This window comes from Cnephaeus nilssonii, assembly GCF_951640355.1.
Source record: "Cnephaeus nilssonii genome assembly, chromosome: 1".
NCBI lineage: Eukaryota > Metazoa > Chordata > Mammalia > Chiroptera > Vespertilionidae > Cnephaeus > Cnephaeus nilssonii.
The window spans coordinates 40,217,567-40,235,206 of record NC_137072.1 but is presented as its reverse complement, the minus strand read 5'-3'; the positions used below and the strand labels follow the sequence as shown (position 1 = coordinate 40,235,206).

The 17,640-nt window shown below is 47.8% G+C and overlaps 1 protein-coding gene across 4 annotated transcripts in view; it reads right to left on the bottom strand.

Moving 5' to 3' along the window:
* Nucleotides 1-17,640, bottom strand: part of DIP2C (disco interacting protein 2 homolog C) — a 396,044-nt gene that overhangs the window by 75,087 nt on the left and 303,317 nt on the right. For all 4 annotated transcript variants that reach the window (XM_079759400.1, XM_079759402.1, XM_079759401.1 and 1 more), the window contains 3 exons: nt 5,373-5,512; nt 2,596-2,732; nt 908-1,116 (listed from right to left, as the gene is read on the bottom strand). In XM_079759400.1, coding sequence (XP_079615526.1) covers nt 908-1,116; nt 2,596-2,732; nt 5,373-5,512 — 486 coding nt within the window. The remainder of the gene's footprint in view (nt 1-907; nt 1,117-2,595; nt 2,733-5,372; nt 5,513-17,640) is intronic.

Sequence of the window (17,640 nt, the reverse complement as noted above, 5' to 3'; positions counted from 1 at the left end):
GCACCGAGGGCTGCTTCAGAAAAGTCATCACAAGAGCAGAGTCCTGGGCACTTACTACCGAGAGTGCAGCTCTGGGCGGAGGAGCCTGACCAAGCTTGAGCTAGAAGTGCCTGCATTCCCCAAGGCCATTCCTCAGGTTTGGTGACAAGCCTCTCAGCACCGGCAGAAGGAGTTCGGTGCATTTATCGAACTGCTGAAGTTTAGAAAACCATTCAATTCACAGCTTGTGTTTGCACCTGTGAAGCAATAGTCTCCAAATGAGTAGAAATTTTGAGTTTGTGAAGTAAGTTTTCTACTAGGTATGCAGTCTCCCCCGTAAGCATGGGAGAGTTGTGATGTGAACACCAGCGCCACTTTTCACAGAGGTTTAACAATAATCCAAAAGTGGCGATGCCTCATCCAGTATCTATTTCTCCGATTCCCTTAGCTTGCAGCACTGAAAGTTCTAACGCAGTTAATGACTTTCTTCAAATTAGCAAAACACAGGGCTGTAGTCACCAATACTGACCCTGGGCCCAGCGAGGCAGGGGCACAGTCAGGGGGAGGGGAGTCGTGGGAGTCAGTGTTCTGTGTAAACTGATCACTCACCTATCATCACTGGGTCTTTTGGAAGGACCTGCACCAAGATGAATATCTGACTCTCTGAATAGGTTTTTTTTTTTACTAAAAATAACGTTTCTCAAATGGATATTTTTATTTAACTTGGAGAAGTTAATGAAAATATATTTATGGGGCTCAGAAAATTTCTATAAAACTGGACATTTCAGAACTCGATGGCATCTCAAAGGTCACTGAGTCCAGTTGCTTCCTTTTACATAAGAGTACACTGAGTCTCATCAGTTTAAGGAATTTATGCAATTTTATATAAAAAGTGTAACTGTACTCACTGCACAGAAGGTGTACTCACCTTCCCCTGTAGACAAACTTCATGGGCTCCACGGCCAGGGCTGTGGCTACGATGTCATCGGCGTTGTGTCTGCGCCCACTGACCACCATGAGCCCATCCATCTTGCCCACCACAAAGACGAGTCCCCCGGGACCGACGAAGCCCAGCAGGCCTGTCCTCACGAAGGGATACTCGCTGACCGGGGCCCCCGAGCTTGTCACAGGGAATACCTGGGGAAGCATGCGCTGTGAGTGCCCAGCCATGCCTGCTTCCTCCCTCCTCCTCGGAGCCCGTGGGTCTGCTTCTCTTCAGCTGTGTCTCCTAACCTGGGCCCTGGCTGGGAAAGCCAGGCCTGGCAGCTGCTGCCAGCAGACACCACAAACCTGGAGGGCCCCTCCCCTGCCCACCCAGCACCCTACAATTTGGTCCTGCTGGTCCACATGCAGGGCCCTAGGCAGGTTTCTTACCACGGCTTCTGAGCCTCTTAAGAGGTGATATGTAGAGGTCATGAACAATAGTCTAATAAACACTAACTAATTCTGCTTATAAAGTCATAGCATAAAAGTGATAAATGGGGCCCGCGGGTGTGGCTCAGGGTTGGAGCGTAGACCCATGAACCAGGAGGTCACGGTTTGATTTCCAGTCAGGGCACATGCCCAGTTGTGGGCTCGATCCCCAGTGTGTGGTGTGCAGGAGGCAGCCTATCAATGAGTCTCTCTCATCATTGATGTTTCTCTCTCTCTCTTTATTCCTCTCTGAAATCAATAAAAACATATATTTTTAAAAACGAAGAATCAATGGGCATTTTAAATAACATCTTTTAGTTGTGAAATGTTCCCAATTCATTAAAATAGTTTTCCTTATTGGAACTACACTTAAAAAATATAAAGGAAGTAAATCATGTGTTCAGATTCTACACCTGTCGACAAACCTGGCAGGTGAATTGCACAGAAAAGGAGATGGGGATTTTATTCAGATGTGTCTTGAAACTGTGAATCTGCATTCATTCGACAACCACAGTTCTAAACGTTAAGAAACTCATCCCCAAACAACTCAGGCTTTCCCCTGACCACCTCATCAGAGGTGTGCTCCTCCTGGTCGGCATCACTGGGCAATGGCAGAAACTCTGAGGACACGGAGGTGCAGCTGAGCTCCCCACTGCTGAGTGCCCCACCCTCTCACTCACAAGGCCAACGTGTGTGTGTGCCTGTGCTAACGCTACACATATGTGTGCACACAACACACACATCACCTGTGTGCACACACCACCCTTGCATACGCTGCACACCCCACACACGTGCACACACAGCATAATTCACTCACCACACCCACACACACACACCCGACATACGCCTGCCTGCTCATGCTGCGGAGATAGTTATTTAGCGTGCACACTTGTTCACACCTGGCCAAGTGTGGCCTGGGCTGGCAGGCCATGAAGGGGGACCTTAACTCCCCCGCCAGCGAGGCTGTGACCATATGCTCTTGTCCCTCCACCCACCCACTGTCCCTGGTGCTCTTATTAAACAGGCAAAGGTGAGAACAGTAATATATTAAAAAGGCCCATTTTTAAGAAACTGTATTTGCCCTTTTTTGACACTGGCAGGAGAAAGTGCAACCATTTTAATGACTATAAAAATGTTTGTTTTTTTAAATTACCAACTTATCTTTCACATCTGTGCACCTGGCAATGGCGCTCCCAGACCTACCTCGAAGGTGTTCTTGGTCATGCCCGAGAGGCCATAGTAGGACGTGCCCGTAGCAATCGCGCACACACAGAGCTCCCCGATCTCGTCTGTCCTGCACAGCTGCGGGATCCCGTCTGGCTTCACGGAGCACATGATGGCTGGATGCAGAACAGGGAGTGCAGGAAACATCAGAGGGAGAGAGGGGCAGTGAGAGAGTTACAGAGAGAGATACATGGAGACAGAGAGATGAATACGAATGGAAACACAATAAATAGGGATAAAGTTGCAACTTTGACATGACAGGGAGGTGATGAGCCAGCTGGTCGTTTTCCCTAAAGTGAGTCATGACTTTTCATGTTGCAGCAAAATGTCGAGTTTCACAACTGTGGCATCAGTAGATCATTCCAATTGCTTTAATTTTAACGTGTAAATCGTATGAAAGGGGAGCAGCCCTTTCTGCACAGACATGAGGACGAGACTCAGATAAGCCACAGCGACACCACCAGCAAAACGCACGCAGCCTCCAGGACGCAGCCTCGGCTTCACCAGCTGAGGAGCACAAAACAATCTTTGATCTCAGATTCCCTGTCAAGCCGGGCCCTTCACAGAATGTTGGTTGAGAACTTCCAAACTGACCATTTCAGCACGAAATTCAGTGACGCTAGTTTTCTCGTCTGTGGCATGCATGCCCGGCGCTGCCATGACACTCACACCATGATTGGCCACCACAGACTGTGGGTCTGATTAGGGAGCTGGCGGCTCAGCGAGGTGGGCGCGTGTCAGGATGGCTGGGCTGACCCCGCCACCCTGTACTGGAGTTAAGGTGACAGAAGTGTCACATCTAAGAAACGGAATCAATAAAATGCAGGAGACATTCAGCTCACTCATGGGGAAAAATTTTCAGAATAAAATTATACCCAAGATTCTTCACCCATCAGACAAAAAACGTGTGATAACGTAATAGGGAGGAGGGAGTGGAGAGAGAGGGACATCCCATCCCCACCTCTCCCCACCCTCCCCACTCCTCCCGAGTGGTAGAATGCCAATCTTCACGGCTTTCCCAAAGGACCCAATATTATCAGTTATGTGGGCATCTGCCCTGGGAACAAATCCAGTTTCTAGGACTTTCCCATTTGACCATCCCCACATCTGCGCAGATGAAGCACCGACGAGTCCTCCAGGGCACACAGTTCAGCAGCACAAGAGAGACAATCACCGGGGGTGGGGGATGACTGAATAAATTACATGTATTCCAACACCGTACCCTGCCCGCCTGGGAAGGAAGGAGAGCTCCTCACGTACTGACAAAGGAGCTCTAAGATACAAGACAGGGCGCCATAAACCAGGTGACACCAAACAGAGGAAAAACCCACAATGTTCTCTCTTTACGTGAAATAGAAAAAAAAAAAAAAACAGAAATAAATAAATATGTGTGTCCATGAGAGAGAGAGAGAGAGAGAGAGAGAGAGAGAGAGAGAGAGAGAGAGAGAGAGTGTGTGTGTGTGTGTGTGTGTGTGTGTGTGGCGGGGTGGGGGGGTGTCCCCACAGCCCCAGAGTATTTCTGAAAGGAAGCATTATTGTTGGAAAGGAAGTTTTATCATCGTACAACCTGAATCTTTTGAAGCTAAACCACGGGGATCTATATTTCAAAAATACTATTTTTAAAGGAAGAAAGGAGCCAGGAGGCCTGGCTAAGGCTGGAAGTGTGCAGCGGGCCTGAGACATACAGCATGTGGACGGTTGGAGGGTGTAACAAGGTTTCTGTGACACCAGGGCCCCAGGAGAAGGAGACTTTATGTTCAGGCAAGGACCTCCAGGAAGCCCGGCCGGCTCACAGCCCCGTGCAGAGGGGCCCTCGGGGTGCTCCCGCGAGGGTCCACACAGGCCTCACACCGACAGTGCAGGGGTGCGTGCGCCTCCGGCTTGTGGCGCGTGCTGGTTGTGAGGAAGCTATGTCCGCATTTCCAGTGCTGTGCACGCATGTGTGTGAGGGGCCATGTTGTCCCTGGATGTGACTGTCCCCCTACGAGGTGAGACTGCACTCCCGTGTGCGGAGGGCTCGTGAGGAGAAGGTCCAAACGCAGGGGGGACCTGCATCTGAAAAAGGAGCCCGCTCCACTGCGAGGGCCTAAGTGCCCACGAGGGTCCCGAGAGAGGGGACGCAGGTGAGAAGCAGGACCAGGTGAGGGTGTTCTGCAAATCAGAGGGTGGGCTCCCCTCTCCTGCGGGCAGCCAGTCTCCCTGTGCTTCCTGGAGCCCCAGAGAGTCACAGGAGCAGCCCAAGTGCAGGGCCGGTGGGCCCTTCAACCCGGTGCCTCTCTGCTCATTTGTGGAAATGGTTTCTGTGGCTTTTCAAAGGGGCTCTACTGCTAAAACAAGTTTCACTAAATAACCAGACCCCCATCCCTCAGTCTTCATGCAGCTGCTACAAACCTAGCTAGCACCCAGTTCTGCAGTGCGTCGGACGGGGTGACCCGTGAGAGCCTGACCCTCGGAGAAGCCACCAGGGCCGTGGGGGTACAGAGCAGCCCCTCCCCCCCAGGGGAAGGGAACCCCAGTTCCAGTGCACAAGGCGGCATAGAAGCCTTTTGTCAGCTTCTTGAACATTTTGGGTTTCCAGGAGGAGCAGCATTACCACCAACTGTGAAGCTTAACAAACATGTGAGGAGACTGGAATTAAGCATCGTTGTGAGCACTCCTGCCAGAGGGGCCGGGGATGCCGACTGATCCCTCCACCGCCCACATCTGGGACCCTGACTAGACTCCTGTAGTGTCTGTGGCCCGGGGCCCCCTCTCACCTCCGGGCATCACGAGGCCGACGTCCTGCACGGTGAGTACAGACAGCTTTTCTTCCGAGTCCACCCGGATGACCCCATATGTCAGCCCGTGCATGGAGAGGACGCCCCGGCCAGGGGGCTGGTTGCTGTCATCCGTGGGCCTGTAAGAGCAGTTTGGTCTGAATACACAGAGGCAATGATGTCATCACAAGCACACGAGGATCCATGCACACCACAGGCAGCCACTCTGGGCCCCGCAGGACTCCTTAACGCAGGCCTGGCTGCCACATTTCCAGGGTTCGTAGTTTGTAAGGGTCCTGTTATTGACATGTTAGTGTCCATTAATTCTACTTCTGGGTTTCCAGACAATTTTAAAAGGACCTCGGAAGCGTGAGACACCACGGCATTCGCATCTGCCCCTCCCATATACACCCACCACAGACTGACAAGTTCAGTTCTCTCTCTCCAACCCTGTCTCTGCAAGATTACATGTTCCAGTTTTGGACATGGTTAAAAAGGGAGAGCAACGATTCTAAGAACACGATGATAACATGGAATGTAAATGAGAGGATTCCGCTTATCCAGCCCAAGCTCAGTGTGCCCGGTGTAGGCTCAAATGCAACTCGATGTGTGAGAATCTGAAATGAGGTTGATGCTATGCCATTCTGGACAGCGGGTTCTTAGGCACACTGTTCGGATGAGAAACGTGCTGTGTCATGCTTTATGGTCACAGGATATGGGGTTTTGGATAAAGTACGGTTTCTCTGCATCCACGGTCCATCTTGCCCAGGGCCCTGGGCTTCATGGTTGCCCCCACCCCTCCTGGCCTCATCTCCACTCTCACTCTCCTCCAGGGCCCAGCCCACCCCGCCCCACCTGGGGGCTTCTGCACTCCTCCTGGCCTCTTCCTGGAAGTTCCTGCAGATGTCTTCACGACTTTCCCCCTCCCTGTCTTTTGTGGTGGCTTAAATATGCACCTGCTCCCAGCTCCCCAGAGGGTGTCCTCTGACTCTCTTGTGTTGCCTCCTCCAGTCTGCACCTCCTGGTCACTGCTGTTCCCCACCCCTGCAGTAGTGTCTAGCAATTAGTGTCTGACTGAACTAGCAAACAAATGAAATCTTTCCAAGATCATGAACTTTATCCCTGAAAACTAAAGATTCTTCCATAAACATCACATTATTTTTGTAATTTTCCATCTACAAATGTTTAATGTAGTTTAGGATCTAAAGACTGGACTATAAAAATAGAAGTTTGCTATTTAGCTTCCAAATATCACGAACCTAAAAGTATGAATGAGGAAAAATGAAAGTTAAATTTGCAAAAGGAGATCTCATTTGAATCAAGTAACTAGTATATTTTTAAAAGAAGTATATGTTATATGTCAATTATCCTATCTAATACAGAGGGAATATGCTAATTGACCATCACATCCTCACAAATGGCGGCGCCCACAGCCAATAAAGAGGGAATATGCTAATTGCCATGCCCTCACAAGATGACGGTGCCCACAGCCACAAGATGGTGGCACCCAGTTCCCTCAGCCCCGCCTCATCCAGCTAGAGTCCCCTAGTCCCCTCAGCCCCGCCTCACCCAGTCCCCACAGCATCCAGCCTCATCCAGCCTCAGACCCCCAGTCCCCTCAGACCCGTCTCATTCAGCCGGAGTCCCCCAGTCCCCTTAGCCCTGCAGGGGAAGGCAGTTAGGGGTGATTGGGCTGGCAGGGGAGGGAAGTTGGGGACAATCATGCTGGCAGGGGAGGAGTTAGGCGTCAATCAGGCTGGCAGGGGAGTGGTTAGGGGGCTATAGGCTGGCAGGCAGAGTGGTTAGGGGCAATCAGGCAGGCAGGCAGGCAAGTGGTTAGGAGCCAGCAGTCCCAGATTGTGAGCAGTTGCAGGGATCGGGCCTAAACTGGTAGTCGGACATCCCCCGAGGGGTCCCAGATTGGAGAAGGTGCAGGCTGGGCTGAGGGACACTCCTCCTCCCCCCCGCACGAATTTTGTGCTCCAGGCCTCTAGGATCTCAATAAAAAGAGAAGCATAAAAGACCCTGGAAATAGAATTTTTCTGTAGCAATCAAAAAGGGCAGAGACACCCTGGCCAAGTGGCTCGGTTGGTTGGAGCATCATCCTGTACACCAAAAGGTGTGGGCTCAATTCCTGGTCAGGGCACATACTCAGGTTGTGGGTGTTCAATCCAGCATTGAGGCATGTGTGGGAGGCAACCAACAGATCGATGTTTATCTCTCACATCAATGTTTCTCTTTCTCCAAAAATCAATAAAATAAAATCCTTGCATGAGGATTAAAAAAAAAAAAGTCTGCCCAAATAATAAGAAACTACATGGGATCTATATTGTTTCCTTGGCTTTTCCTTTTTCAAAGACCCTGACACATCAGAAGTTTGAAATACAAGAGAGGAACCTAAAATGTACTAAACACCTTAAATTGGAGCTGCATTTGTTAAAGGAAATGTTCAATTACGTCTATAAAATGATAATTACAAAAGAATGAGAATCCTCACTTAAAATGTCAACCAATGACACTAATCTTACAGTACTTCAACCCCTATCACCATCCTATATAATAAAAGGCTAATATGCAAATTGTCCCCTCGACCAGGAGTTAGACCAGGGAGTAGGGCAGGCCAGCCAACCACCCGCAGCCCCTCCCACCAGCCTGCCTTGCCCCCCTCTCCCGATCCTTCCCTCCTCCCCTCCCCCCATCAGGGGCGGGGCAGGCCAGCCAATTGCCTTCGGCCCTTCCCCCTGACTGGCCCCACCCCCAATCAGCCCCTCCCACCCCAATTGGGGGTGGGCCAGCCCACCAATTACCTGCGGCCCCGCCCCCTGGCCAGCTGGGCCCAATTGGCCGATCCAGGCAGGCTGGCTGGACCCCACCCGTGCATGAATTCATGCACCAGGCCTCTAGTGAATTCATATTTAACAGAGTCCCTGCTAGTCAGAGACAACTAGACCCTGATTCATTTCTTGGCAGATTTGCAAGAAGGCAGGACAGAAGCACGTGAATTCCTATACTCAGTGCTTGGCCTCATCACTCCACCTTGCCACAGATGACAGAGTCCTGGTACCATCCCCCAGACGTTTCTGCAAGACCTGGAGGCTACAGCACCTCCTGCAAGATGACACAGTCTTGCTTGGTTGATGCTTGTGTTTCTAAGTTGTCCTGAGCCCTCACACATGGTGACTCCCTTAATTCACAAACCTACGGGGCACCACTCTTCTCCCCCCCACCACCCGGTGACCTAGTTGCTGAGTGGTAGGCTTGGTGAGATCCAGACCCGGGCCCAGACCTGGACTCTATCCCATGTCCTTTCCTGGCACTGTCCTGGCCTCTGGCTTAGAAGACTGAGCACCTCTTTGTTCACTGTGAAGTTTTCTTTCCATGAAATTTTAAAACAAATGACATGAGCGCACCCGTGTCTGAGCAGGTCCAACATTGCGCAAGAACACATGGCAAAAGGCGCAAGTTCCTGCTGACCCTCCCCTGCCCGCAGGCAGCCACCACCAACACCTCAACGTGAAGTTCCAGTCTCTGTAATGTGCATTTACATATAAAATATGTGGACACACAAGACGTTTACATAAAAAGAAAAGCAGGGCCACAGTATGTATATTCTTCTGCAACTTGCTTTTTCACTAAATGCACCACCTTGCAGATCTTTCCATGTAAGTATGCATATGTGTACAGATGATCATGTGTGATATGTGAACTGCATACACAATAAACTCACCTCTCTTAATTGTTAGATGGTATTCAGTAATGTAAATATATGATCAGTTACTTCATTCCACTTAATTTTTATATGGCTGCAAAAAGATCTGTAAGACAGATCATTAAGAAGGGAATGGAATAATAAAAAAGTGCATTTAAAATTTTAATAAAGCCTGAATACCTTTCAAAAAAGCCTATATCACTGTGCACCCACACTAACAGTGTGTATTACTTTTTCATTCACTAGACATGTGCACTGCGCTGGCTGCCTGCAGTATGCTGTTCTCAGCATCTTAGGTATGCTAACCAGTCTATTCTGTGGTGACTCAGTGGACAGGCACGGCTAGCCCCCAGTTACAGGCAGGAGGGGCGGTGAGGAGAGGTGTGTACGGCAACAAGTGAGGGGCAGACCTGGGCAGCAAGCTCGGGCCGGTCTCTCATCTGTGCTCAGCTGCCTGTCAGCAGCATCCATCTCTGCACCCTTGTGACAAAACTGCTATTCAACCTTAAAACTATCCCCAATTTGATGAGTAAAGTACCATTCCTTGGTTAATTGTTGTTTCAATTAACCAAGTAAACTTTTTATTTCCATTAACACCTTCCTAGGAAATGAAACATCCAAGCAGATAAACTGGGTGAGAAAGTGAAAAAAATAATCCCAATAAGTAGAATTCCTAGGAATTTCAGTGACTTTCATAATCAAAAACAATAAATTAAATCATGGCTACAATCTGTCACCTTCCAGGTTCGGCCCCAGGATGGAACTGTGAGTCCAACTGCACAGCTCCGTGTCCACAGGGCTGTGACTTGGGGGTGATCCCAGTGATTTTCAGGACTGCACAGAGGTGACCCGTACACGCAGAGAAGGAAGAGGGTGTGTAGCTATGTGTGGCCAACGCTGCAGTGACAGCAAAGGGACAAAGAGCAGAATTAAAGACGCTGGAAGAGGAGGGGCACGCCAGCCTTAGCATGTGCCTCAGAAGCAACGTGCTCGAGGGTGAACGACTTCAATCAGACAGTCTGCATCCCTGTTTACTTGTCACGCCACTTCCAGCCTCTAAAATATTAGATCTGCCTCTGTTACTTGCGGTTGTGGAACACCTGAATGACAGCTGCTCTCAATCTCAATGAACACATCTCCAGTGTGCTGCTACTGACAGCAAACACCTGGCCGGGCTCAAACATGCATTAAGGGCACATAAACAGTCAAGGGAACAACAGGCAGTTGTCAAGATTTCCATCCCAGGACTAATCCAGTAACTGCAGCCACATCTGCAAATGCCAATGACACCGCCGTTCACTGAGCCCTCTGCCAGCAGGAAAACAAAAATCCTCCTCCTCTCATCTTACATGGGCAACCTCTGATTTAGGAGTTCCCATCCGAGGAACATGTGGAGAGCAAAGGAGCTAAGTCTCGGGTAACTGCACGTTCCTTCTCCTCCAACAACAGTATTTATCTATTAGAGCATTGCTGTATCACAGAGCATTACAGAACAATACACACACCTGGGCGTATACACGTGTACACAAATACATGTATTATATACGTAATATTCCCACAGAAATACTACTAGCATTGATAACACGGTTAATGCCTGCTGAATTCTCACTGTGCGCCAGGCATACCTCAGGGCTCTGTATTCTGACACTATCGATGCTCACGTGACCCTATGGTGCAGGCACTGCTATTCCCCTCCTTTTAAGGATGAAACTCTGAGGCCCGAAGGTTAAGGCTGTGCCAAGTTACCAAGCCAGCAAGTGGCAAAGCAAAGCAAGTGGAGGGCCGGACACAGTCCAGGCCACCGGACCCATGACTTGCTGGGCCAGGCTCCGGGACACAGAGGACAGGAGGGGGCCATGCATCTGGAGACCAGGAGTTCTTTCCATGGCACCTAAGTGCCTGCTTCCCTGGGAAATACATCCGAGCTCCAAACAAACCACTGAAAAGCAGCAGGACCATCCATCTACTTGAGGGGAGGGTCCTCCTTTCTGCCTTTAGCAGCCTGGTCCTCCCTTCTGAGCTCAGGGCGCGTCTTACAGGAGCTGCCCTGCTGTTCCTGTCTGGAGAGTCCTTCTTATGAACAAATGTCAACTAGCCCCAAACGCACAAACATGGACTTGTTTCCTTCCACAGCCTTTTCCACTGTGGCAGGACAGCCGCTAATTACGAGTGCTGATAAAAGTGCCCTTTAGGCCTGCCTGGTGTGGCTCAGTTGGTTGAGCATCGTCCCATGCACCCAAAGGTTGCGGGTTTGATCCCCAGTCAGGGTGCATGCAGGAGGCAAGTGATCTATGTTTCACTCTCACATCAATGTTTCTCTCTTCATCCCTCTCCCTTCCTCTCTAAAAAAAAAAATCAATGAAAATACAAAATAGTGCCCTTTAAAAGATGGGGAGCAGCTGAGGCTGTGTCCTTCTTTTAACAGAAAATGTATTTCAGTGAACACTCCTACAACACAAATTTCAGGAGAAATCCAGTCAAATCCATGGATATAACCATATTCAATGTTTAGTGTGACAGAGACTTTCAAAATGCAACAGAGAGCTAAGGTCAGGGAAAGACACAAGTCAAAAACAGCATATCCCCAACTTTTGAGCTAATTTCATGTAATTTCCTCCATTTTCTCTGATGAGAGCAATTCATGCCTTTTAAGAAAAAAGAGCTGAATAAAACAGAAAAAGAACATTAGCCCTGCATCCTGTTCTCACCTGTCCAGTTGAGTATGTAGCTTTTAGATTTTTTTTCTTACTAAATATACCATTTAGAAATACTTAAGTTTTTTCTTCAGCCAGAAAAGGGATCATACCATACAAATTGTTTGCAATTGTGCTTCCATTTGCCCTGGCTACTCTTCCACTTCCAAGAACAAGCTCTGGGTGGAACTGGCTGGGAACGGCCAGCCTGCAGTCAGGGATGGGGCTACTTCCCCAGCTGTCTGCTCTCGGTGCAGCTCCCGTCTCCACTAAGTACTTCTGTGCACAATTCAAACACAAAACAAAGCAGAACTCACCCTTAAATGCAAGCAGACAGGAGAACTTCATTTAAACAGGGTAACAGTTACTTTGCTCATCAATGCTACTTAATTGAGTCATATTTTCATTTATAGGATTATCGTCTCCAAACTGTTTTGAGGTTAGAGAAGTTTTCAACTTTTATCAAAAGTTTTAGATAAAATTACGAACAATATATTTTATCTTCCTGTATTTTAAAAAGTACGATTATAAGTCTCCAAGTCTGACTTTTTGAGAGATCAAAAACATTCTTGAAAATTCCACTTCAAGTCTGTGGCTTGCATTAACTTTTTCTTATTCTGGACCACTGGTTGCGGTGCCCCTGGCAGAAACTGTCATGTTCCAGTGTCGCGTGGGATTACATGGCATAGAACTGCCCTTGGGGTGTCCTTTCTCAGGGCTTTCTCCTAGCTTTCTAAATACTAGGTTGGACGTTTCAAAATAGAAAATGGGGAAAAGGGATACATCTTTATTATTATTTGGAATTATTGTTTTAATTACATATTAAAATGTACATGTTTTATATAATTATTACCTATTCATTGCTAAAGCATTAAGGTATTGAAATAATACCTTGTAGGTAGGCCACAAATTGACTATCATCTCTATTTACAGACTGAAACAGAACCAGATAGCAATCTAGGAGATACTTGGAGCAAAAAAAATACTTTGCTGGTGTTCCTTTTGAAATTTGCCCCCTTTTTGGGGGGGGGGCGGGGGATTCTACTGAAGAAGTTAGGCACCATGGATCCATATTTCTCCAATATTTTTTGTTCTACAACAAGTCTTCAGAGGAAAAAGGAAATACAAAACATTGACCTGGCTGAGAACAGGTTTAGAAAGAAGAAAGCAGATTCAACACCTGGGGAACAATATGGACTACTCGGGAAGCCAGGAAGACTCCTAGGGAACAATGCGGTTTCCTGCCACCGCCTGGCTGACACTCATGTAGACACCCATGAAGAAGACAGGTATGAAGACAGGCATGTCTCCTGCCCTTATTTCTTCACGTTCTCCACCTCATGTTCTTAAAATTCCTCAACCATCCTACAATGAACAGCACTTATTCTCTGGCCTGACCTCACGTCCCCCTGGCAGGCAGCCTTCCCGAGGGGGATGTTGACAGGGGCCAGGCCTGGCAGTCAGATGCAGCCTTGGCAGCACATCTGAGGGGCACATTGCCCTGGAAGCCTGGGTGCCAGCTGACTGCTCCCTAGATCACGTCCAGGTTCTTGCTGCCAACTCTCCAGAGCACCTGGGCATTCTGCCCACTTTCCAGGGGGACACCTGAAGTGCCCATTGACTCTGTGTACCCCACAACCTTCCAATATGCTCCCTGCTGTGTAAGCGAGAGGCATTCTTATAAGAGGAGTGGCATCAAGTGGCTGTAACCATGGGCACCAACCCATCAGGCCTGGCCATCTGCTCTGAAAGAAACCCAAGCACCCCGAGAAGCTAGACTGATGCACACGGCCGTCTCCACACAGCCGTCTGGCTGCCTGAGCAGCTTTCCCCTAACCAATCAACTTGATTTACATACTTTTTTTTTTTACAGAAAATAATCATGGAGTAATACATATTCCAGAAAAGGCCAAAAGTCCTACAAGTCATGAACAATGGAAATGCATTAGCAGTTTTATCTTCACCGATGACCACAGACATTAACTGAGTGTCATTTTCTAATTAAGAGCACAAAAAGCAAGCAACCAGCTGCTCCTGGCTCTTTACGGGAAGTTCACCATCAGCATAGAATAGGCCATCCCGGGAAGATAGGCAAGCACAGGACACTAGGACATAAACGCTCACACAACTGCGTGGAAGAAAATGTCCCTCTGCAGACTCGCTTTAACGAGGAGTAATTATTCCCTGACAGGCCTTTCTTTGCAACAAAATAAGACAACATAGCAGCCAAATAGTGTTTTGTTTTGTTTTTAAATTATCCTATGGGCAGTAAACAAAATGTGAGATTGCAATACTTCCAACATGAGACTTTATGGTGATATTTAAGAAAGTGTCAATTTAGTCCTCACATCAAAATCCTTGAGGAGCAATGAATGACAAGGCTTCCTGGTCGCCACTCAAAATGGTATGAAAGCAATGAATCAAAACTATGTTTCCTTAATGGCCTGGTGTCTGCCCTCTTTATGTGGAAAATTCCCTTCAATTCTTCTATGTGTTTCAGGGAAGAAAGTAATAAGCCCTTAGCGCAAAGTACTTTGTGAGTTTAAATGCTTGATTCCCAAGACAAGAATCTGCCCTAAACCTTTCAGCGGACAATATGTGAAACACCAGGAATGGGGAATTTTAACCTAAATTCACGTTATGGAAAGCAGCCTGGAGAGGTGTATGTCGATAAAAATCAATTGTGAATGCTGTTTTCATCAAAGGTGCTTGAAAATAACTTAAATATAAACATGTAAGAAACAAGGACAATGATTCTAAATGAGAGCCTAGCGTTCATTTCCCTCCTAAAGATATTTGTCACTGAAATTCAGTCCCCGTCACCTAAATGAACCTCCACACAGAGTCGAAGAGCAATAGCTAATTATAAAGATTACTCTTTCATAGCATCGCCAGCATTCAGTGGTTCCAACACGCATCACCTGCATAATAATATGACGACGACTGTCTTGGGAAGGCTGAGGCACATGATCAAGGCAAGGGAACAAATGTAAAATAAGATGTGACCAGGGCCTATTTTTAGTTTGACTGTTATAATCCTAATTCTCCTTAGCATACTAAAATTGTACCTTTTCAGTCTGTATCCTGTACATTTTATGGCCCCTGCTTGTTTTATGCAGGAGCAGCATGAAAGGGGTCACACGTCACCAACTATTCCCCAGAGGGACCATCTGGAGAGTCCTCAGCCAGTGAAGCAAGTTAGTGAAAAGATCCCGGCTAAGGGTGCCACACATGGGATGGCTCCCAAGGAGTTGTGGTCATTGCATCCACTGCCCTGTCCCCATTCGGACTTTTCCCACCAGCCACTTGGGAAACAATAGACCAGAGCTCAGAAGTGTGATGACGCCAGGGTTGTGGTCAGGGGGTGCGAAGCTAATGCAAATGTGCACTCCGGTCAGCTCAGAGCAAGACCGCCGCCAACGTGTGTCAAGTCACTGTCTCTGTAAGTGCAGTGACTGTCACCACACGCCAGGGGAACAGAGCCTGCAAGGGGCAGGTGACGAAAGGAGGCGTCTGAACCACAGATGAGGGTGTGGCTTGGACGAGGGGGCCCATATAAGAGCACTCTGACATGAACCACGTCTGTCTGACGTCTGACTGAGCTCCACTGACAGTGTGGGAAACACTTCCTAGGCCACATGAGGTACACTCAGTCAATAGCAGCCACTTACTTTGCCTACTTTTGGTACCGAATTTTTTCATCTGCTTAAAGACATAATTTTTAGAAATACTTTTTTAAATGCTAAAGATTTACAGAGAAATGATTTAAAATCATTTGTTTACCCCTTCTCCCTCTGCCAATTAACTCTGGCATAATCTAGGCTGCTTATCTTAATGGCACAGAGAATGCATTTTTTAGGAAAAGGCAAAATAAGTAAATCATTTCATTATAACTGCACTAGTGGCCCGGTGCATGAAATTCGTGCACATTAAAAGGGAATTAATTAGAGGAAATATTTTAATATTGCTATTTGCCCTTTCTCTATAATAGAAGTGACAGAGATGAAGGAAAATTAGTAAAACATACCGTATTTTCCAGCGTATAAGACGAGTGGGCATATAAGATTTTCCTGGGTTAAAAAGTCATCTTATATGCCGGAAAATACGGTAGTCCAATATATCTAATCCATCATATCTAATCCCATCAATATAGTCCAATATACCGTATTTTCTGGCATATAAAACGACTTTTTAACCCAGGAAAATCTTATACGCCCAGTCGTCTTAAACGCCGGAAAGTACGGGTATATGAAAATCTCCCTCCTGTCAGTCTTGGGTGTGCCGTGGGACCCAGAGTCAAATCCCTGCCCACCCATGCGTGCCTTGAAATTGCATGAAACCCAGACCCAGCTGGCCCCATCCTCATTGGGTGAGACCCAGACCCAGCCGGCCCCACCCCCATCAAGCCCCACAGGGCAAGGGATGCAGCTTCACATCCCCCGTCAAGCCCAGCTGGGCAGGGGATGAAGCTAATCGTGGGTAACGACCATTTGCATATTAGCCTTTCATTACTAAGATTTTTCTACAGGTGTGAATCATTCATTTAGTGAATTATCTGTGGCAATGGTGCTATGTCACAGAACTGTAGATAGAACCCTAAAAGTTTATGGTGGAAGGAAATTAAGAGATCACTGACCCCAATGCCCCCATTTTTTTGGTGAAGAAAACTGAGGCCCCGGATCACATGGCAGGGCTGGGCCTCTGCTGGGACTCATGCCCAAAAGTCTCCCTGGAACCCATCTTAGGTTCAAATGCGACAGACATTCTAATATGTGGACAACATGTGAAGAACATTGTGGAGGTAAATCTGCTACGACAACCCTGAAGTTTTCTGTACTCCAAGGTCAGATAGAAATGAGTTGTTTGGGGGATACTCCTGTGATTAGGGCGACAGAGCCATCCTTTAAAAAGGAATATCGGAGTCTGCTCATGGTGCCATGTTTTCTCATTGATTTAAATGTTAGAGACTTTTCATTTTTGGCTCAGTCAAAATTGAAAGTTGCTTCTGATTCTTTAAAGATTTTAGATTTCTTATCCCAATTGTCAGGTGGTCTGGTTAATTTTACATTAACAAACACCTAAAAGCATCTGGTTTCTCATTTAAGGACACTCTCCCAGTGAGTATTTTTAGGAAGTCAACCTTTCAGTAATTAAGGGCAGACTCATGTGCTTTGTGCCCTGAGAGCTCTGTCATCCCTTCTTACAAGGGAGCCTATCTGTATGACAGGAAATGAAGCCTAACTTGAGACAGAACACAAAGACACTGAAAAGTCAGTCATGGTACAAGCTGCCAATACCTAGAGGATGCTCTCCCTGCTCTTTCTGTTAGTGTGGATAATGGAGGGCTGACCACCATCGTGTGCCTTCCTGGTAGTGCTCATCGTGGGTAGGACAAGCTTTCACCGGCCCACACCCACACCCCCCCAGCACTGCTCAAGGCAGTGGTGCTGCTGCAGTGACCTACACCCACGACCCAGGGCACCGAGCAATGAGGCTGGGCAAGAGCACCCACCACCCACACCCACCACAGACTCAAGAGCTCATATGTACCATCAAGTGGCTCCAAACCTCAGAAAACCAGTGTTTTAAAAGTGCAGTATGTGTAATATTGGAGAGGGAAGAAAAATGAAGATGACACAGAAACTGCATGTCAGCCCTGGCCGGTTTGGCTCAGTGGATAGAGCGTCGGCCTGCGAACTGAAAGGTCCCAGGTTCGATTCTGGTCAAGGGCACAGGCCCGGGTTGTGGGCTCGATCCCTAGTGGGGGGCTTGCAGGAGGCAGCCGATCAATGATTCTCTCTCTTCATTGCTGTTTCTCTCTCTCTCTTCTCCCTTCCTCTCTGAAATAAATAAAAATATATTTAAA